The following is a 22,564-nucleotide window of genomic DNA, read 5'->3' as shown; positions in this document are numbered from 1 at the left end:
GCGCGCGCGCGCGGGGGGTGTGGGTGTGAGAGACGCGCACGCCCCCGCCGTTGCCGCCGCCGCCGCCGCGCGCGCCCGGCCCCGCTTGGCTCCGCTCGCAGCGACTCGCAGGCGCCATGGCGGCCGCTCGCAGCGACATGGCGGAGCCGGAGGGGATGCTTCCCGGCGAGGCGGCGGGCGCCGCGGCCGAGGAGGAGGAGGCTGGGGCTGGGTCCGCGTCCTCGTCGTCGCCGTCGTCCTCCACGGCGGCGGCCGCGGAGACGGAGTCGCTGCTGCTGCTGAACGGCGAGGCGGAAAGCATGTCAGAGCCGAGCCCGGAGAGCGCTAGCCAGGCCGGGGACGGGGAGGATGAGGACGAGGAGGAAGAGGAGGAGGAGGAGGGCGGCGAGGAGGAGGAGAGCAGCCTGGTGGGGAGCAGCAGTACGAGCAGCGGCTGCTGCAGCGACGAGACCCGCTCGCTGAGCCCCGGCGGCAGCAGCGAGGCCGACGCCAAGGAGGAGCCCAAGGGCCCCCGGGGCAGCCAGGAGGACGGGCTGGGCCGCGGCGGCGGCGGCGGAGGCGGCGGCGGGGGAAGCAGCTCCAGCAGCGTGTCCAGCGGTGGCGACGAAGGCTACGGCACCGGAGGCGGCGGCAGCAGCAGCGGCAGTAGCAGCTGCAGCGCCACGTCGGGGGGCCGGCGCGGCAGCCTGGAGATGTCCTCGGACGGGGAGCCCCTCAGCCGCATGGACTCGGAGGACAGGTCAGTGCGCGTCCGGTTCCCCCGCCGCCGCCGCCCGCGCCCTTCCCCGGCCCCTCCCGGGGAGCCGGGGGTCCCTCGGGCCCCGGGGCGGGCGGGCGCCATGTCCGGTCGCCTCCCCGCCTCGCAGCGCCGGGGAATTCGCCAGCCCGCCTCGCCGCAGAGGCGAGGGGGGCCCTCTTCCCCGGGCGCCGACCGCCGCTCGCCCACCCGCCAGCCGCGGGGGCTGTCAGGGCGGCGGCGGGGCGCAGCCACAGGTTTCTCTCGCCAACTTGTACCGGGCGGGGCAGGGGGCGGCCTGCGGCGGGCCCGGGCCCTCCGCCCCGCCTCGGCTGCTCCCCCGCCGGGCCCCCTCCGGCAGCCTGCCCGCTGCTTTTGGGAGGAGGGGGGGCGTCCTCCTTCCCCATTTCCCCGCCGGCCCCGCACCGGGGGCAGGCTCCGTGAGGGGTGCTGGGGCTGCAGCCATCACCGTTAGGCGTTTCGTGGAGAGCCCCGGAGCGGCCCCCGCCGCGATCCGAGCACGGGGCGCTGCCTGTTCGGGGGGCAGTATTTGGTTGCTGCTTGCCTCAGAAGCTGCTGATTTGTTTCACATGGTGCTTTTGGGGTTCTTTAAGGTTGTATCTTGAGCCCCCGCAGAGTCGGGGTGTACTAAAGCTTCAGGATGGGAAATGGTGTGTGGATGTGGTTTTGCCTGCATCCGCACCAGGGTCTCTGCAGCATAGTCAGAAAGCTGAGCGGTAACCTCTGAAAGCATAAGTGTGTGGGAGGGAGGATCTAGTTTACTAAAATAAAAAGGAGACCAGCCTTTCTGTATTAGGTGTGTACAAGTACCTAATAGTTAGGTACTTCTGTACAAGTAAGAAGCATGCACAGTGTTAAGTGAGGCTCAGTAATCTGAGGTTCAAAGTCATCTTTGGATGACTTCTCTGATAGTAAACGTAGAGATTATTTCTTAGGTTTTTGTGTGTTCACAGTATTCATTTCATTCTGCTAAGACTTTAGCTTGGTTCTTGTGGAAAAGCACAACCAAATTCTCACACTTGGCTGAATTCTACTCTTCACGTCTGGTTTAGCCTTCTAAGTCAAGCATTTCAAAGAACATGGCTTACGTAGTAGCTCTCTTGGATGTTGTGTGCAACGGTTTAATTGACAAACTGAAAACAGGATGAAAAGTGCACATCAGAGCAGTCTCAAAATGCTGTGGGTCCCTTTACTAGTTAGTACTTTAAAATAGTTTAAGAAACTTGTGCTATTTTTTCTTTCAGTTTAGCATTTGAAAATGCTAAACTCCCTGTTAGAGTTGCAGTTAAATAACAATTACACTTTTGTTTATACTTTAAGATAGTTTCGTTGTTAAGTATGAAGAATTACGTGGTTTGGTCCAGAAATTTACTTTGAATATACGTTATAGCAAATTGTGTAGCTGTACAAATACCCATATTTCAGAAGTGGGGCATCACTAGATCTAGCCTCAAGTGTTAAAAACAAACAAACAAACCCCTTGTGAGTCAGTTCACCAAAACCATGTAATTGGCCTAAAAGTCTTACGAGAAGAAAAATTCAGTTCTTTGGTTTCCATCCGACTCCTGAGACTCACAGGAGTCACATTTTCTTTCTTCCAAACTTGTGCAAGATGGAAGGGGCTGCCTGTGTGTGAGTGTTGGGGTTTTGTTTGTTTGCTTGGTTCTTACTTTTTCAAAAGCTGAAATTTTACGTGAAATCACCTAAGTATGGGAATAGACTTCTGGAAAAATGGTACATAAGGGAGTTTTAAGATTAGTTTATTGTTTTTCATCGAATTAAAATCTAAATCTAATCCTGGTATTACCTGAGTGCATGTCAATTTGTAGGTTGAGGAAATAACAGTAACAACTTGCAGGGTTTTCTGGAAGTACAGTGTCATTATGCCTTGCTTGTGCACTCCAGAGCTAGTGTGCTACTTTCTTTCTCTGTCATTGTTCTCGTGGTTCTCTTGCTATAGTCACACAGTTAAATCAGTGTGTGTATTCATCATTACTCCTTTCCAGTACTGTTGGTTCAGAGTTGGTTACAGAAGTGGGACTCTTGACATTTAGTGGTTTAAATAAAGACTGCGCATCGGTTTTTGATTGTTGCAAATTTTTATCTTGAACTGCCTGGCTGGAAATTGGGGTGCTGAGGGAATTTTGTGCTATAATTTCAAAGCCTGGTTGCTGAGTTTGATAGGAAAAGAGCAATGCTACCAAGAGTGCCATTTGTTATTCCTGGTGATCAGAGATTTCATTTTGTGTGCATTCCTTGCTGCAGCATGGTAGAATGCTTTATTATTTTTGCTACATGTAGTCCAGCAAGTCGAGTGATCCAAATGATTGCTGCCACTTGGAAGCCAGCCATACCATAGTCTTGTGCCTTTTAGATGATCAGACAAAAAAGTAGAGTGCTGCAAAAGGTAGGGGATATACCAAAGAACTAAAGAGTATGTGAGGTGGGATAGAAAAATACCAGGGAAGAGCTGGGAATGTTTTAGGCTTATAGGTGGAGTTACAGGTTTATGATAATATATTAAAATCCTTAAAGACTTAATAATTCATTGATTTGGTCACCTCTGCATTAAAATTTAAGTTCTGTAACTATGAGAGAATGATATTCTATCTATCAAGTGATGTTTTATATTAAATAGTATGTTGTATGGTACTTCATGACCTTTGCTGACTATCTGTGTCTCTGAAGTCCTAAGGAGCTTGGTGTCTTATCTCACAGTGTGTTGCAGAGTAAGATTACCTGGGGGAGGAAAAAGAGAGAAAAAGAAAGAGAGAGTGAACTAACATGCTTGAATTTACAGTCCCTGGGTTAAGCGAGAGGAATCTGGTAGAAGGGTGTATGATTCTCCTGCTGTAGGCAGGTTTGGTAACATTCAGATCATGCCCCTAGGCTTGGGATTTCTTTTCTTGTTTCCTCTTCAGAAAATTTGAATAAATAAGAGGGTGTGGTGAGAGCGCCTGAATTCCATGAGTGATCAAATTCCTGTTTCCCTGTGCACAGTCTTTATCATTCTCCACAATTATAAATGTGTTCTCTCTTTGATTTTTGGTTTAGTGATATAAAATATAAAATAAACTACAAATAAAACAGCTGAAAAGGAAAATCTTGCATGTGATCAAATTATAACTACTGTTCAGCAACTTTTATTACTAACATTTTGAATGTATTTTGAGAGTATTTACTAAAACAGTAAATAATCTGGGGCATTACTGTAGGAAATTTGTAAGTATTTATAACAACACAAATATGATGATAAATATTGATGCCCTGAAGCTTGAGGTGAATTTTAACCAGCTATTTCCGTGCACATAGACTTTGCTCTTTGTTAAAACATATTTATCTTCCCCCCCAAAAAACCCCAGAAACCAAAAAGCAAAACCCAAGTTGATACCTAGGATAACCAGCTGGCCTTTTCAGTTCAGTGGTATTAGTAACGAACGTTGAGTGCAATAACTCTGGGACTGGTAGGTATCTTGTTGATCTGTAATAATTTCACTTTTTTTTTTTTTTTTCCTGGGAGTTGTGCTAAGTTCCCACTACTGTGCTGAAGTTTGTCTGCAACTTTTGAGCAAGCTCAGGTCAGCTGGCTTAATAATAGGCTGCATTCAAGTCTAATTTATCCTTCAGATTTACAGTTAGAACAAAGACTGTTATCAGCATGTGAATACTGGTATTTTTCTTGTGCCTTTCCCTAAGTTCAGACATGTGCTGAAAGGATGGATGTGTTTCTCCAGAGTTCTCTGGAGCAGCTAGTCTTATCACAATGCTGAGAAGCATTTGATACGACTTTAAAAGAAAAAATAATGGTTCAGTTAACTAAAAACACGGTAACGGAGTTTAGCATTGGACCACAGGTACTGAAGCTAGACCTAAGCGGATGCACGGATTTGGGTACAAATCAACTGATCTGGGTGCAGTGAAGATGTGTCTGCAGCTCACTAGTGTGTTATTGCTGAACTACAATATTTACTTACAAATACTTAGTGTTAGATTACTGAAATAATTTAAATATTGTTTACTGGAAAGTTTATTAGGAAGTGTATTTAAATCTGAAACAGTTTCATTATCAGATTTTGTTTGATTTAGAGAACAGTAGTAGATCCTGCGATTTTAATAAGGTGTTTAGCAGAAATAGAAGTAGTAGAGCTAAACGAAGGTCTTTTTTATTCACCCTTGTGGATTTGTCTTGTGTCTTTGTACCCTCATTTAGAAGTTACCCCGATCTTCCATTCTTACATATCTTTACCCTTCTTTAGTAGTTTATCTGTTGTTCCCTCCTCTTACTGACTAGGCAAGAAGCGCTGAAAAAATACGTTTTAGCTGGAGTATCAGCTGTTTTGCCAACTGGTATGTAAGTGGTGATTGACTAGCTGGTAGGCCATATGTAACAGGTTGTCATTGGACCTATGTAGTAATCTTTCCCTCAGCGCTAATTAAAGTTCATCTTCTTCACAGTGCAGGCAATGTTCATGTAACTTGCAAGGCTTTTGTTTTTTAGCCTGACTTTTACTGTTACTCACCAACAGAGTTGGTTATTGGGAGGGACTGACTCAGGGAATATTCAGTAATACTCAAGGAAACTTTTAACTATCTTAGCCATATTAGACTTGTAGAATCCTTCTAGAAATGTTATTATTCTGTTCCTGTGTAACAGGTGAGCAGTTTTGGAAACAGAGGTCTCAGAAAAGTGTTTCAATAATAAACCTTTTTGTGCTTCAGATTGTTAGGCTTTTTCATTTTATGGAGTGAAACTAACAGGTTGAAAGATACGAGATTCAGGCCTGAAAAATCCAGGATCTGGGCTGAGGGTTTTTTAGTCTAAAATGTTTAAAATGAGGGCCTTCTCAACCTTTAATATATATGCTGATTTTAAAATAGTAAAGGTTTAAATATAGTCTTTATTTAGTTTTTGAACTCCTGAAAGTGAAGAATGTTCAAAACTGATGACGCAGTGACATGTGAATTGTATGAGTGATGTTTATGAAGGCAGAATAGTAAATTAGAAATATAATCAGAAAGGCATATGGTATTAATAGGTATGCTCTGTGTATCCATGTGACCAGATTTAAAAGTGCTTCAGGCCTCTCTCTGCTGCATAGTCTCACTTATTCCTATTCAGGAAATGAAGAATCATTCATTAGCACTTATGGCAAGGTGGTTAAGTCATTACGTTTTTTTTTTTTTTAGTGTGTGTGTAATATTGATGCGTCAGAGTGGCTATATAGAAGATGACATGAGTTTCCAAAACTGCTGAAAATTATATTTTCAGCGTTTCTGACTGCATTTATTGTTTCTGTTGTTATTTGCTTTCAAATTGCAAAATAAACCCCTTGTTTCTGTAATGGTTATGTTCAGGCCTTTCTGGCACTGAAGAAAATAGCTTTTGATGGGAAGACAAAACAGCCCAGATATTTTGTATGGTGAGTATCTTTATTACTAAAGCTGTTGGTTGGTATAATTGAGTGGTTAACATGAGGTCTTTTTGTGAACTAGATGAAAGAGCTTGGTATAATGAGTTGTTATTGCAGTAAGATGTAAATATACTTCATAGAATTTGAGAAAAACATTTTCCTATTCAGGGTAAAAAATAAATAGTACTGCTTTTATGTTGGATTTGTACTTCCACACAGGTCTAGGTCCATTTTGTTTAAGTCTGTGGTATCAATAAGACTGGTAACTTCTGAATATAAGGCTTGATTGCAGGGTTGTTTCAGGGAATTTTCTAGGCAGTAGTGGAAAGAACTGTCTTGTTGTGTGTTTTTTGTTTGGCTTTTTATTTTTGTTTTGGTTTTTTCCTGTTCCACTTTCCAGTTAAGTTAAACTAGGTGTTATATGCAGCCTGAACATGCATTTGGCAGACATGTGACATTATGCATTTCTGGAGTTGGTCACAGATAAAACTGTGATGCAATGGAAGTGTTCTACCGTAGCTACTCTTACTCAAATTTGCACAGCTTTCCAATAGTTTTAATATATTTACATCTGTTTTGAACAACACTATCTAATTAGAGAATAATGATGGGGAAATAACCAGTATGCAGAGCTAGCATGGAATACAGTAGTATGTAAGTACACCTAGAACCCATTGTGTTGGGGTAGTTGTGGAACAGTCTGTTATTGAGTAGGAAAGTGGGGAAATGGCATAGAACGGAGCAAATGGAGCATTTGAGATGGGAATAGGGGTTACTGATGAGAGGGAGACATGAGGTACACACTTTTGGTATGATAGGGAATGAGATATATCTAATAGCCTGAGGAAAAAACACAAGCTTAACCCAAAGGAAGTGAGAAATTGGTCTCTGCCGTAAAGGAGCCAAGTAATTGCAGGGAATCCTTGAAAAAGTGAGAGTATAATCTCCAGTTAACTTGTGGAGGAGAAGGGAACAGAAGAGAGTGAGGAACTCCATTGTGTGAGCAGTGAATTTTATGCACTCTCCCAGTTGCTATTAAAAAAAAAAATAATGGTGGCATGACTTGCAGAAAGCCTGAAGTGGTAGTTTTGGAATACTCTTTGAGGTAGAGGTTTTGTTGTTTTGTTACTTATCTATATAACCGGTTCCTTTTTATAACATTATTCTGTCTGGAGTTGTTAATGCTAGAATATGAATGTATTCAAATCAATTTGTTTTAGAAAATGAAATATAAATATTTCATGTTATGCTTGCTATTTATCATTGGGATTTTGATGTGCGAAGATAGTGTTTACAATTCTCAGGTTGCAATTTTGCAACACTAAAAAAACAACAAATAATTGGGAAAAAAGTGTAAAGCCTCTCTCTAAAGATACCAGTGCGTTTTTTTCCCTTCTTGGTGGTAAAATGCAGGGGGAAAAAGAAAGACCTGGGATTTCTTTTCCCATATCTAATTTTCTTCTCTGTACTATCTTTTGCTAAGCTGCAGTTGCTAATGTTTAGTGGATACTTTGTTTAATAGAGGGTTACTTAAGGTAGATGCAAAGGTATTTGATAGTGATAGAAAAGCAAAAGATTTTTTATGATCTTGAAAGTCCCACTGTCATCCTGATGCACTGTAAGAGAGTGCTGTAATTCAGATAGTTTGTGCAGTGTCAGACAGAGTAAAATGAAACAAAATTATTTGAGTTGAGAGGTTTGCAAAGGACAAGATTCTTGGCACATATAGTGGTAGTATTCTTTATTAAATATACTTTACCTAAATAAAATATAGCATAAAGAATTTCCACTTACTGTTAATGTTGTCCCATGCAGCATCTTGTACAAATTACTAGTTGCCCTGTAAAATTGCAATAATGTCTTTATTTTGATTGCTCTAGTTTATTGCACTGTAATCATAACTTCCAAATACAAAAACATCTTAAAGTTGCAAAGACAATATTTTCATTATATAGACAGTAAACAGAGAAACATAAAGCTTTTTTTGCATTTGAAATAAAACTACTTTTGGCATGTCTTTAAGTAGACTTCCTTAGTCTAATTTGCATGCCAAGTTGTAGATTAGACAATTAGTACAAGTAGTAGTTAATTCTGTGTCCAGCAGAACAGGAATCGGACCTCAATTTATGACCTTTGTCTTATGAATGGAGTCAATTAGTGGAGTTTTACTTTGCTGATTTCTCTGCTTTTATGCCAGGTTAATACTTGAAGTAGCAACTGTTCACAGAGGTATGAATAGGAAAAGCTGCTGCTTTATAGAATGCTATCCTATCTGTGAATTTTTATTCTCTGTTAAGTTGAACCTAACATGACAGTAACTGAAACTGGAGGGTTTTTTTAGGTCTCCACTGGGAGATTTGTATCTATCTTTGGTTGCTTTGTCTTCAGAATTTTGTGTTCTGGGGGTGAGGGAAGGTATCCTGAGGATGGGAGAATGGAAGGTGATTTCCCTAACACCATGCCTGAATGCTGTTAACTTCCCGTGCTGATTACACTACTTCATATTATTATGGTTCTTTTAATGGAAAGCATAGTTCAAATAAAATTATTTATTTCCGGTGGTTCTTGAATGACTGAATGTTTCTTCTGTGCTTCTCCTAAGCTGTGCTGCTTAGTAAATGTACAGTTTTATCAGTAAAGATTGAAAATTATGAACCACTTGTTGCTGTTCCATAACTTTCCAAGGAGATTATCAAGTTGAAGATAATGTGGTTCCCAGAAATGAAAGTCAGTTTTATTTGTATCTTTAAGGCAGGACCACTTACAGTTTCTTGATTTGTGTAATCCTTTTGCAGATGCAGTCTTTGTGCTGTCATATCACAAGGCATATACATTTAACCTGCTCCATTCTTACTGCTCTTTTGATATTTTGGCATTCCAAGGTTCTTTATTGCATTACCTGTTCCTCTGTATGCTACAAATCCGGTGATAACCTGAGTTTGTGTTACGTAAATATTATGAGCTCAAATATTCTAGGGCTAACAATCTAAATAATCAAAGTAAGTGATCCAGGAGAGTGGAAAAAGCTCTAGAGAGGTGGTGATTCATAACACGCTTTCTCTGTCTTGTTTTGTTTCCTGTGCATGTTTGTTATTTTAAGCTCCTTCAATTCCTCTATCTCGAAGAGCTCTTGCCCTGGTTTTATGTTATCAATCCAAAGCGTTTGCAGTGTCATTCTCTTTTTCTGGGTATTTATACCTAATCTAGACGTAGCTGTACACTAAAATAAGCTGCTGCTTCAAAAAGAATTTCAAAACAAGTTTTTCAATGCTGTATAAAATCTCTCCCTTAATTGTTTGATTTTCTACTATGTTGATTTCTTAGTAGCTACATATCTAGACATTCAGTAGTTTTGCAAGCTTGTTTTTAAGATTGATTTATGAATACTGTTTGAGTCTTGTTCATGTTGAGATGTTTTTGTTAGAATTACTTAATCTGTGTAAAGCATAGGTTTGATTTAAAAAAAAAAAAAAAAAAAAAGCCGAAGTGATTCAGAAGCACAAGTGCTTCCAGGCGAGTGGGTGCTATCTGAAATCATGCAGTCCTGGAAATCATGGTCATTTCCCTTTATCTGGAAGTTGCCTTAGTGTTGCTTTTACTTATTTGAAGGTATCAAGAACCTGAAGGTGCTTCTGGAAAATGCTAGACCACCAACCACTGTTATTTTTCTTTTCTGTCTCTCTTAATTTCTTAGTGTTGGAGCTCTTACTTGGTAGGTTGATTCTCCCTCACTTCCACAAAGCAAGTTAAGGTCTCTAATTTTACAGCCCAAAGGAATGGTTTTTTTTTTTTTTTTTAATATGCTATCCTACTTGTAGAAAATTACTCTTGGTTTTGGAGAAAGATATGTAAAAGTCGACTAGTAATACTGATTCATCAAAAGATATTCTGATAAGTAAAGTTATTAATGACAGGAGAAAAGAGTAACACTGAGAAAGCTGATTTAGTTATAATAGTTTCAATGTTTGCTTGGTTTGGTTCCAATAGCTTAAGTGTTTGCTAAGGGTTTACAGATTAGAGTTGCATACATGATATCAACATTTAGTAGCAGAGGAACTGGAATAAAAAAAAGTTGCCTGTAGCATTTAAGCCGGAAAGTAGCATATACAATTTCTTGGAAATAGAGGACAAAGTGCTACATAGGACTATGATTCTATAATCTATTCAAGATGTAGTCTAAAAATAGAAAAAAAATAAATCCAGTTGAGTGGCAACAGATCAGTATTTTATTTAAAAGGGAATACCTTCCTTTCTTCTAGTTTGAAGAACTTTGTGTAAGACATTTAAGAGTACAGATGAATATTGCTGGAGCGGGACCTACTACAGAAATGGCTAAACTGCTTATAAAACAAAATGGCCGGGAGACACAGTTTTCTGATGGTTCTCTTGATAGGCTCCACCAAAATGCAAGAAACTCACTGCCCTGTCGCACTTCTCTAGAAATAACCTATTAAATGAAAATGTATTTATTTATTTATTTATTTTATTTACCCCCCCCTCCCCCCCTCTCCCCCATGCCTCTAGAATAATCATATTTCAGGTGATCTGGCACCTCACAGCATTGAGAACCTAGAATCAGTTGCTGTCTTTCTCAATTAGCTAGTTCTGGGTCACCCAGGAAAGAGGTAAAGGCTGCAAGAGGTACAGTTCAAACACATGTGCTTTCTCTAGTCTACCATAGAATGAAAAAATATAAGGAAGCTCTTCAGACAAAAGTTTGTAGTATATATAGCATAAGAAGAGACACTGATTCAGGAGGTCTCTTGCCCTTGACCTGCTGTTTCAAGATGAAGCAGAAAGATGATGGTAAGTTTTTATAGTCAGAGGTGTGGTTGCTACTTAATTGCAACTTAACTGCAACACTGTTTTTGTTAGATCTCCTGATTCACCCATTCTTTCTTGGGATTTTAGAAAGGGTGTGAGGGCAGGATATAAAAGAAAGATGTGTGCACACATGCCGTTTTTTTTTCCACTTGAGTCTTTTTCTGACCAAAAAATAGAAGCACGTCAACTCAGCCCAAGAAGGGTTCGACTACTAAAATAGTGTTTATATCTTTCAATCCATGAATGGGGCTTTTCAGTCCAATCTGACTTTCTATCTGCTTGGGTTTATCCAAGAGAGGGAAAGGTTCCTTAACAAAGGGAAGGTAGAAATGGAAATTACATCCTTCTGCTTTCTCATCTGAAATCCACAAAGCCTGTAAGTTGGAAAGTAATAATGCATATCAAAGAGGAGAAACAGAACGAACTAGGGAAAATGCAGACATTCTGGCAAACTACTGGTAACAAAACACAGACATTGAAATAAATTTGTAGCTAAATAAGTTAAAGCAAGTTTTTCTGCCTTTTTCTAAGCTGTTTTTCCCCAGCCGGGAGATCTGTTTAAATCCTGACTGCCATTATCAAAGCAGAATGACACGAGTAGAACTTAAGCGCTTGTGGCATTCCCCTATTGCGAGTGACAGACAGGTCTGGGTTTGCTCCCAAGCTGTAAGCAGGCTCCAGCTCCATTGTAATGGATCTATAGACCATAGCCTGATGAAGAACATTAGACATTTGAGTTTCAGAGAGTTCAACTCAGGGGTCATCCCAAACAATAGAGCATCAAAAACAGTCACTGCTGGAGAGAGCCTGCATACACAATAGCTGTTTTTAAGAAGCACCGTTCAAAAGACCGACTAATTACTAAAATTTAAACTGTTACAGCAAGCACAACATAGTCTTCAAGCTTATGTTATACCTATTTTCCTCCTAATCCAAGCACCAGGATCAACTTGAAGTAAAAATCACAGCTCTAGAGGCAAGAACTGAATGCCTTTCTAAAATACCTTCCTAAACCCACACCTCAGTTTACCGAGTCTGCAAACAGTGCCTTACAAACGCGGCAAGGTAGAACTGAAAATACGGACTTTTCTCAGAAGACTCAGACCTTTTCCGCTCCTCCTCCTACAATTTTTTCCCTCTACCAACAGGTCAACAGCTTTGAAAAGATACTGACATTTAAAGTGAGTTCATTAAGAAACAACATTAACACAAGCTTAAGCAGAGGAATCATTTCCTCAAAGGCACTGTTTCAGGTCTTATTTTTGACTGTACATACTTTACCTGCAGCTAGAAATAATACATCATCATAATCAAGATGATTGAAGGTTTCTTTAGCATCACTGTCATCTTAAAAGGTTAGTACCTGCACAATCTAGATGTGCATGTGAACCAAATGTGTCTAGCTGGTTAAATCCAGTCCAAACTGTATTTAAAAACAATCCTGAAACTGAAACAACAAATAGCTAAAAAATTTGTAAGAAGTTTTAAGTCATTTATAGAAACCAAAGAAGGTCTTCAAGCATTCAAAGTCCTGAATTATTCTTTTCCTTTAAGGATCTGAGCAAAATTAAGCTATTGTTGAAGTCAATGTAAATATGAATATTTTCTGCTAGGAAAAAATAAATATCCAAATTATTCCTAATTTAAAATGAACAAATTTCAAACCACATATTTTACCATGTGCATCTTTGGACACTAGTTGTCGTGTACAGTTAGATGTGATTGAAAAATATAACAACCCTGTGGTGTAACACATTAAAGGAAATGTTGTATCCCACATTGTTCCTGACACACACTTGTCTCTCCAAGGAGATCAGTATCCTCACTACTGCAAGTAATCCCTTGCACTGAATTTAATGAATGGTATGCCCCCAATTTTTTCTTTCCCTTTTTTGTTAATCTTTCAGAAACGTGGACAGTAGGAGTCTAGAAGGAGTATCTACAAAACCCGAAAGAACAGCATAGAAGAACATAATTTTTACTTTCCATGAACACCCATTAGCAACTGTCCACTTGAAGTAATAGGAGAGGGAGGCACTGAACACACACACAAAAGGCCAATCAATTTGCTATTATACTTTTAATGTCTGCTAAGCGTACTCCCTCTAGACCTTAACTGAAGTAACCTTCCCTCAGGCAAAATTCAGGCCTAACAGATGGGCCTTATACCATGCCCTTGAGGGTCAACAAGCACTACTTCAGTCTGATCAACAGGAGCTCAGAGTTACAGTACCTCTGCCGAGAGTGCTTAGCTTCCAGTCCCCAGATGTTCAGTAGGTAAGCAAAAGACCCAGCTGATTTCAACTAACACTGAGGGAAACAACTGTGACAGATCTTGTAATAAATAACTTCATCTTGTAAAGCATCAAGTTAAAAACGAGCAGAGATTTCAGGGAACATATATTGCAGGGTTGCTAAAACCAGTACCAAGTAGCCATCAAGCTGCACACTGCACTAATTAAAGTGAGGAATCTTCAGAAACAGTTTCTTCTGAAATATATAGTGATAATCCAGTCATAAAGCATCAAATCCACAGAAGATAGCCTCCAACTAGATGAGAAGTATAATTAATATTCAAGGATCCAAATACTACAAACCTCAGTGGAAGTAAGTGAACGTTTTGGGGAAAAAACCCCTAACAAAACCACAAACAACCCACCAAATCTTCCCCCAAACAAACAGAAAGCCCTACTAGTTTCTTTAGCTTTTAACAGTCAGTGAAAAACCCTACCATTTCTGCATGAAGCTTCAAGCTACATTGTTCCAATCCCTATGATGAAAACTGAACAGTAGCTCTTAGATAAAACAAAGTCGGAATAATGGAAACATTGTGAATAACAGTTATTTCTTATAGCAACTTGAAGGATTAAAACCTAGAATCCAGCAGAAAGCTTTTACCACATGGAAGACTAAATCATAACTAGGTACTCAGGGTGGTGGGGGTATGTTGCAATATGAAATAAGCTCTCATGCTACAGGTTCATCATTTCAGTTATTTTTAAATCTCTGCTTAGAGAAATTAACCAGATTGCATGCCTGTGAACCAGAGAAACCACACTTCACCTGCATGAGTGCACACTTCTCCCCCTGTTCTTTCACAGAACTCATTCTGTTACGTTTTTTCATTGCTTTTCCACTTAAGACTAGGCTGTAAAACTGGGGAACCCTCAGGAGAACTATGCTAAACACCCCTTCATAGTCTGTCCTTCTGGTTACTGTACTTCTTAGTTGGAAGTTTCCTTATGCCTTTTTGGGGGGGTTTTGAGAATGGTGCTAATTCTGTCAGTGGATGTAGAAACTCAGACTGACTGTAAATAGCTTGGAAGTTTGAGGTCCTAAGTATTTATAAAGTACTGCACTTTAATACCTTTCAACTGTGAGAAAGTTAGGGTTACTTATCAATGTCCAATGGTCTGAGGCACCTATTACAAGAATGATGTATCTGCAGTGCTTTGCCATCCTTGGTTAAGCAACTTCCTGCTGGAACCACTGATCTGTGTTACATTACTGTATGCAACAGAAGTGGTCAGGCTATGTATGTGCCACTTCATATGCATTCAAACCTAATTCTAAGTACTGAGTTTGAGAAAACTGTATTTAGATAACTTAGGCATGTGTGAAGTCACATTTAATTATTCAGCTTTCCTATCATCCTATTGGTAAACTTTGCTTTCATAGTACAGTTTTACAGATTTTACTTTTGGGGATAATAATTTTGCTTAGGCATCAGCTGAGGAAGGAGGAGATACCAGTCCCCTCATTGCATCTATTGTGGGCTTGGTGTGGTGGAAAAATTTGGATTGCTTGCAACATATTTTGCACTAAAAGCTTCTGACACTTTCCTAGAGAGATCCTAAACTACTGTTAACAGTAGCTGTGGTTAGTGGCTGTTAACACCATTGAGATTGGTAGGTTCAGCTGGGTGCTAGTTGCATTTTTTTTTTTTTGTAAGTTTCTGGCGAACATAAAATAAGCTTTTGGGGAAAGGCAGCAATATGGAACAGATTCAAAACGTATCTGTAGCCTTCTGTCGGCCACTGTTTCTTTATTTGCTAGTCACAGATTGTGAGCTTGTATGTCATGAAGTAAACCAAGACTACTTGAGGCGATGGGGGGGGGATCATGGAGAGCTGTGTGTGTAGCAAAGGGAAGAAAATAAAAATAGTGGGCACGTGGAGAAATGCTGTGAAGCAGCAAAGAGCCCGTACGACTTTCATGGGTAGAAGTCATGCCTTGTAAATTTTTAGATCTTTTTTGAATTGGGAGGGGGAAAAACCCCAAACCAAAACCAGTCATGTGGTATTTGTACAACATTTAGGAAACATGTATTTGATATATTAAAGCAAAAAACCTGTTGAATAGGTCTCTAAAACTTTCTTTTTAACTTGGAAAAGAAAGGCATCCACATAGTGGCTGAGCAGGGGAAATCTAAACAAGGCAAATATCCGTGACAATTCCAAAATCACAGAATAAAAAAAAAAATGCTAGCACAATAGTGATTAAAAGAAGATACAGATAACATGAGAAATTGCTAGTAAAAGCTTTTAGAGCAAAAGAGTGAACATTCTGATGATCTCTTCAAATTTTGGATAATGGTGTACTTTTTATCAATCTCAAAATGCGTAATAGAATAGTAACAATGCGTATGGAAACAGTGATGGTCAAAAATGTGGACCACCACCTATACCTTTAAAAGCAGAATGCTTTTAAAGGTATAGACATTATGTGTGAGGTGGGGGAGAAAAGGGATATGATAGAAGTTAGAAAATTATAAATATTACAAAGAGCTGAATAGGAAATTACTTTCTTTTTTTTAAAGTAATATAATTAGGTTTTTTTTTTCCTTGCACTTTGGTCGGAAGACTATGTAAAGACATGTATGTAAAAATCACTGCTGCATACTGGGCTGCGTTAGCAAAGGTATATCTGTATGATCAATAGAAGTGATTCACCACCTCTGCTTGGCACCGTAATGGCACTATGTCTGCATTACTGTATCCAGTTTGGGATTCATCCCAGATATTTTCATACTGGAGAGGATTCAGTGGATGGTTAGAAGGCTGAAGCAAATGCTATGCATGGAGAGGCTGAGAGATTGTGTTTCTTCAGTTTTAGGATAGGAAGGGCAGGGTTATTCCTGTTTCCAGTGACCTGATAGGGAGGTTTAGCAAAGGAGGAACCAGAGTCATTTCAACCCTACAGCTGCCAAGGACAAGAGGCAACAGATAGAAGTTGCAACACTGGAAATTCTGATGAGATGTTGGGAAATTTTCTCCCTCCCCCACAACGAGGTTACTCAGACACTGGGAAAATTGTTCAGAAAGGTAGCAGAAATTTCAGCCTTTGAAGACATCCGTTAACAACTCAGCTGGACAAGACCACAAGCAGTCTGATCTCACTTGCTCCTGTTTGAGCAGGAGATTTGACCACCTTGCCTTCAGGGAGCTTTTCAGAGAGAAGCTATTCTGTAATGCTGAGGCTTTGTGGAAGCAAACAACAGAAAGGTCCTAAAAGGCAGTGAACAGGTTCACAAGGTAAAAAAGAATATATCAGTAGTTATTTAATGTTTATCCAGTAAGAATCAATCTGCCTCCTTATTTTTGGCTTATATATGGAAAGGGCACACTCCCTGCAATTTCTTTCTGATAGCTTGACATTTGGCTCTGTATCTGCCAAGATAGGGAGCAGAACGGCTGATGAGAATGACCCCTGGTGGCCACGCATTCCCGCTGCTGCTTCTGGCTACTCTAGATAGAACAGAACAAAAAGCACTAGTTCCGACCATGAATGTGGTGGACACCATGCTGGGGCAAGTGTGGGAATGCCTTAAACCTTCTGTAGAACTTCAGTACTCTATTCTTTTTAAGGATTTATTGTTAGTGGTGTATGCTGGGCTGGGTAAATGTCTGGTCTGACCCAGCATGCCTTCCACTCTCCTCAACCCTCCATCACCCTTCCACCTCACCCTGGGAAATAAAAACAGTGAATAGCTGTTTAATGTGGCTCAAAAATGACTTTGTTAATCACATGAGAGTTAATTTTCTGACAAGTCAGTGAACTGGAGAATTTTCCATCCCTCCCTTTTGTTGCCAGTGTCCAGAAGAAGTCAAGTAATAGTAGCTATTTCCTGACTTTACGTTTGCTCTAGTTAATGAACCCCAGTACATACTAAGTTTGTGTAAGATTTTCTTTTCAACCTGTCTCAATATATCTGAAATCATACCCCAAAGAGTTATTATTTTTATTTGTTCTGTTAACATTCAACAAAGATGAATTTTTGTGTGTTTATTTGTCTTGCAGCATAAGCAGCACTATTATGGATGTAGACAGCACAATTTCCAGTGGACGTTCGACTCCGGTTATGATGAATGGACAAGGAGTTCCTGCCTCCTCTGCAAAAAGCATTGCTTATAACTGTTGTTGGGACCACTGCCATGCTTGCTTCAGCTCCAGCCCAGATTTGGCAGATCACATTCGCTCCATACACGTGGATGGTCAGCGAGGAGGGGTTGGTGTTAATTTTTTTTCTTCCTCTTTCTTAGTTGCCAATATTTTGCTCTTTAATGACACTAGCAAGTTGTTTATTTTAAAGTGTCAGTTCCGTAGCTAGTGGCAATGAAAGTTGGTCTTCAGCATTCTGATATTAAGCATTTAGCTGTTGTCTTTTGCATAGTTCACTAGATTTGGTATTATGTGTTTTTTATTGAAGGTCTAACTTTAAGAATGTAGTAAGTTCTTCTTAGTAAACGATTTAAGGCTGTCAAGGTTTTTGATGTGCTAACTTCTCAGCATCTGGAAGCTGTTGGTATGTCTTTGAGTGCTTGTACTTGGAATTCAATTTCTTAAAACTCTTTATGTGTTACTGCATGTGAACTCAGGTGAAGTCATATCTTGATTATTTTTATGAATGGAGTCTCATTAGAGGTAAAATGCATACAGACTGTATAATAGGGAAGATGAAGACTCATTGACAGAGTCTTACCAAAACAGCTCTATAGCATATTGCATCTCGTATTTTTTTTTTTTATTTTTTATTTTTTTTTAAATTGAGGTGCATATATAATCGTGTATTTCAGTCCGGTCACTGGTCAAATGATGCAATTTCCATTGGTCTCACAATTTTAGTGTTTCAGAACATCTTCCAGTAGAGTAACTTTAACACTGTACTTAACTACCTGCCCCTCCCATATTGCCTTGGATGTCCAGAATACGTCATGTAAATTACCTTTACATCAAACACAAGCAATCTGCCTGCTTTCGTTGGTGTATATTGCAGCTCTTTAATTTCTTGAAGAGCTAATATGAATTCTTAACCTAGAAGAGTCATTATCTTTGACTTTTTGTCCTGTCACTTCTCCAGAAGTAAAATATTAAGCTATTACACTTTAGCTTGAGTGAATATGAGACTTAAATGAAATGCTAATTTACATTAATTTAAATAATTTGTTATGTAATTGTGTCACTGAGACGGCCATGACTCTGGTTATATTTAGCTAGTGGTTTTTGTATGATTGAACTTTCATATTTGGTGACTTCTTTCAGTCCAAGCTCTAAGCAGAATCATCTGTCCAGTGAGCTGGTTTTTTCTTTAGCCACCCATTAGATGATTTCTGTAGTTCTGTACATAGGTTCTGTTCATAAAAGTGTTACATGAATCCTGGATGAAACAATGAAATGCATGAGGTGTATTGGCATCCTGTGGGCTTCCACATAACTGCATTTCTGGGGATCTTTTTTAGCCCATCTATGACCCCATTTCATTTCTTAAAAGGGGGCTGCAAGATTTCAGGGTGGTTTGTGGTGTTTTTGGTTTTTTGTTTGTTTGTTTTTACCATGTGACGTGATTTGTGGTTACTTTTATTTAGAAAATGTTAGACTGTATTTGTTTTTCTGAAAGAGGAGGTTGTTGGAAGCATCAAGTGACTAATAACTGTTGCATTCAGTTCACACCTTTTATCCACCTATTTGAGTTGGTTTGCTTTTTGACAAGTTCTTCAACTTGGTGCTGTGGAAGGGGACTGATCCTGGCTGTTTTGTTTCAAGGATTTGTCTGCCACCTGCTGGTGAGGTGTTTAAGTGGTGTTAGAAATTCTTGTGGTTTTGATTGGATTTCAGGTATTACTTAACTACAATGACTATACATTTGAAGAAAAGTTCAGGTAGTAGCTGCTTATTGAGAACTTAAAAGCAATGTGATAAGCGTCCTTCAATAGTAAAATGTATATTTTCAAGTAATGCTGAAGTATGGCTCCAAACCAAGCCAGATAAATCCTTGAAGAGCCCAGGAAAATTTCGGACAAAATAGTTTTACTTCCAAGATTTATCTTTTTTTCCTGAAATATTTTGGGTTCAGCCTTTTGTCAAGGGTTCCCAAGAACTGGGGGACTGGACTTCTGGTGGGTCATTGTCAAACCAAGTGCTTCATCGTAATACTCCTTTGCTGTGTGCCCTGCAGGCTGCAGTTGCTTGATCGAAATACTGGAACAGTTACAGAACTGTTGCAGAGCTAGGAATCTTGGAAATTCCAATTCTGTGGCCTCCAGGGGGATCTTGAAACTGGTCTAGGGGGTTGGTCCTTATGTATCAGTCATACAGATACGCATGGATTTCCAGCTTTGCATTGGAAAGCTGGGTTATCTATATATTATACAGCAACTATGTAGCACTTCTGTGGGTGCTCTTTTGTTTTGAAAATAAAACCTTTTGAAGATAGATTATTTTTTTTTTTCTTATCTGCGGAAGAGAACAAGAAACTTGAATTCAGTTAGTTCCTTGCAGGTCTGAAAATGTGTATTGTGGACAGTGCTATTCCTGGGGCCTGTCTTTTGCTCCTACAGGTCAGGTTTATACCTCCCTTCACACACAGACCTGTTGAGGGCATTCTAATGAAAGGGAAGTTCATGGAGCTTTTTTGTTCTCTCGGTTATAGATAGACACAATGGGAGGAGAGAGAAAAGCAGCATGAGTAAGTTCTTACTTCCCTTAATGCACTATTATACACGTGACTGATCTGTAACTAGAATCTCAGAACTCCTATAGATTTTGAATCCTGTTATAAATTGTAACTTTCTTCATCGGGAATTGACTATAAGGCCCTAACTAGAGGTATCTAGTATTCCATAATGTGAAACTCTGGTATTCTAATGAAGAGTTTTTACTTTTTCATGCTCAGATAATAAAATTGTTATTTGCTAATGGCAATAAATGATTTTATTTCTATATCTGCTACCCAGAAAATGTAAATTTGTAATTTAAAAATATTCTGTACAGATACTGAGTGCAAACACAAACTCTTTACAGGGGATGCAGTGGCTTTCAATTGTGTTTATCTGCAGGAGCATCTGTTTTTTGATACTTTATTCCAGTGACCTGCTCTTTTGACTATTTGTGGTTGTAATCATTTTTTCTTTGGTGAGATGTGAGATTCTATGATATGGGAAGTGTGTTGCAAAATAAATGGTTATTGTTCAAAATTCTTTGAAGTACTTTGTATTGTGAAAACAGGCTTCTTTCCTAATCTGATGGATTGTTGGTTTGTTTTTTTTTTTACTGTTTCCTTTGACTTGTGTAAACTTACCACATTTTTACTCTATTAGGTGTTTGTTTGCTTGTGGAAAGGTTGCAAAGTATATAATACACCTTCAACAAGTCAAAGTTGGTTGCAGAGGCATATGTTGACACACAGTGGGGACAAACCTTTCAAGGTAAGGTTCGCTGTAAGATACATCATCCCTTATTTTACGAGTGATCATATGTATTTTTACTGATAAAATATATTAATTGAAAAATGCTATTACAGGAGGATTTCTTAAAAAGTATCCAGTGAGTTGAGCCTTCATTTTTGCAATAATAGTGCCCAAAGGTCCTGTTCTGTTATGAAAACAGGTGAAGATACTGTTATTGCTTCTCTATCCCTTTTTCTTTTAATCTATAAATGGTAGGGGAACGTAAAAGTAAGTAATGCTGAAGTTGATTTTTTTTGTGCATTTTGCAGTTGAGCTGCTTACACTGTTAACAGCAAGACATTTTGCCTCATGCTTTACACTTCCACATTAAGCTTTGGATCATGCCTGATGGTGCACATTCTGTGCTGGAGTAAGAGCTGGTTCTGTTAACAAAACCATAATCACAGTCAGTGATTATGGTTAACCTCTCTTGAGAATAATAAGGAAGTCAGGAATGCAGGACCGTTGAGCTGACTGTGTTTCCTGCATAGTATTTTCTAACTTTCTCTTTCTTTCTTCCCCTAATCTGTACCTGCAATTCTAGGTATAGTAGTGTTTATCATTCCCATATCCACCAATCCGTTATTAATGAGTTGCTTCATCCTCTTATGGATACAGTTGGGGCAGTTCATAGCTGTCAGTCCTGGATCACTTGATGGTAAGTCCCACCCACACTACTTCAGACTGAAGTTCTCCTTCCATGTAGGATATGAAAATGAATTAGGCTTTTTTTTTTTTTTTTTTAAGCTTAGGTAGCATTTTATGCGTTCCTCTCCCCAGTCCCACCAGGTTTTAGTCACTTTCTCCACTTCACTCTCTCTTATTTCTTCTCAGGTACTATCTTCTGGGTTTTTTTGTTTTATTTTCTTTGGTGGTTGTTGGTTTTTGGTTTGGGTTGGTTGTTTTTTCTTTAGTTTTAAGGCAGCTTTATTACTAAAAAATACTTTTCTGTTACAGTGATGTCTTCCAGAAGTTACTACTTCTGCATAGCTTATAACAGTAGATATTACAGAAAACAAAACTACTCAAAATATAGAGAGTAAAAATAGTGCATTGCATGTGAAAAGAGGTGGGTTTTTTTTCAATAAAGGTTAGCCTTTTTTCCCATACTGAACTTTGTAGTTTAGTCTGAAAATTTCTGACTGAGAGTGAATAACAGCAGGAAACTTGCTCTTGAGATTATCATACCCTTTGTTCAAAGGAATAAGGTTAGCATGCCCTTGGAAGCATAACGATCATGGATCTCTGGAAGTTTGCAGATATGATTGTTCCAGCAACTGATCTAGTCTTAAGTGCTAATCCCTGAGTAAAAGAAAAAAGTCATCAGAATAAACTTGTACCTTAGGTCTTCTCATTTTGGAATGAAATATTTTACATAGATTGAAGTATAATGGCAAGCTTTGGTCTTGAAGGAAGGCCTTGCAGTAGGGCAGTTTGTCTACTTACTTGGTCTGGATCATAGAAACTCTATTTTAGAGACATTAGTTTTAAAAGAGATGGGCATAGCTTAGAAATACAAGTAGTACTTCCAAGTCTGTCAGTTACCTAACTAAGTAAAAGTTGTCATCCCAGTTGGCTAGGCTAGTTACAGCTAGAGCCCTAAAATTTACGACAATTAGTTCTGTGTTAAATATGTGTTATTTCACCAGCTGATCTTCTGTATTTTCTGGTCATATTAAGGGAAAGAACAAAACACAGGCTAAGATTGCAGTAGTTAATCATCATGGCTCAATGTGTGTCATTTCAGCATTTTTTCCTACTGTTGTCTTTAATCCCTCTGTTTGTTCTTTATTTCTGTATTTCTCAATCTGTTCCTGGGAGCTTTGAATGGAAGATAATTGTGGTCT

At 39.5% G+C, this 22,564-nt stretch overlaps 1 protein-coding gene across 3 annotated transcripts in view; it reads left to right on the top strand.

Annotated features, from left to right (window-relative positions):
* AEBP2 (AE binding protein 2) overlaps positions 1-22,564 on the top strand; it is a 46,637-nt gene continuing 24,073 nt past the window's right edge. For all 3 annotated transcript variants that reach the window (XM_030478416.2, XM_030478415.2, XM_030478414.2), the window contains exons 1-3: positions 1-739; positions 17,293-17,500; positions 20,589-20,696. In XM_030478416.2, coding sequence (XP_030334276.1) covers positions 117-739; positions 17,293-17,500; positions 20,589-20,696 — 939 coding nt within the window. In that variant the 5' untranslated portion in view covers positions 1-116. The remainder of the gene's footprint in view (positions 740-17,292; positions 17,501-20,588; positions 20,697-22,564) is intronic.

This window comes from Strigops habroptila, chromosome 3, assembly GCF_004027225.2.
Source record: "Strigops habroptila isolate Jane chromosome 3, bStrHab1.2.pri, whole genome shotgun sequence".
Classification (NCBI taxonomy): Eukaryota; Metazoa; Chordata; class Aves; order Psittaciformes; family Psittacidae; genus Strigops; species Strigops habroptila.
Note: the sequence above shows the minus strand (reverse complement) of the source record. Positions and strands in the feature narration are given on the sequence as shown.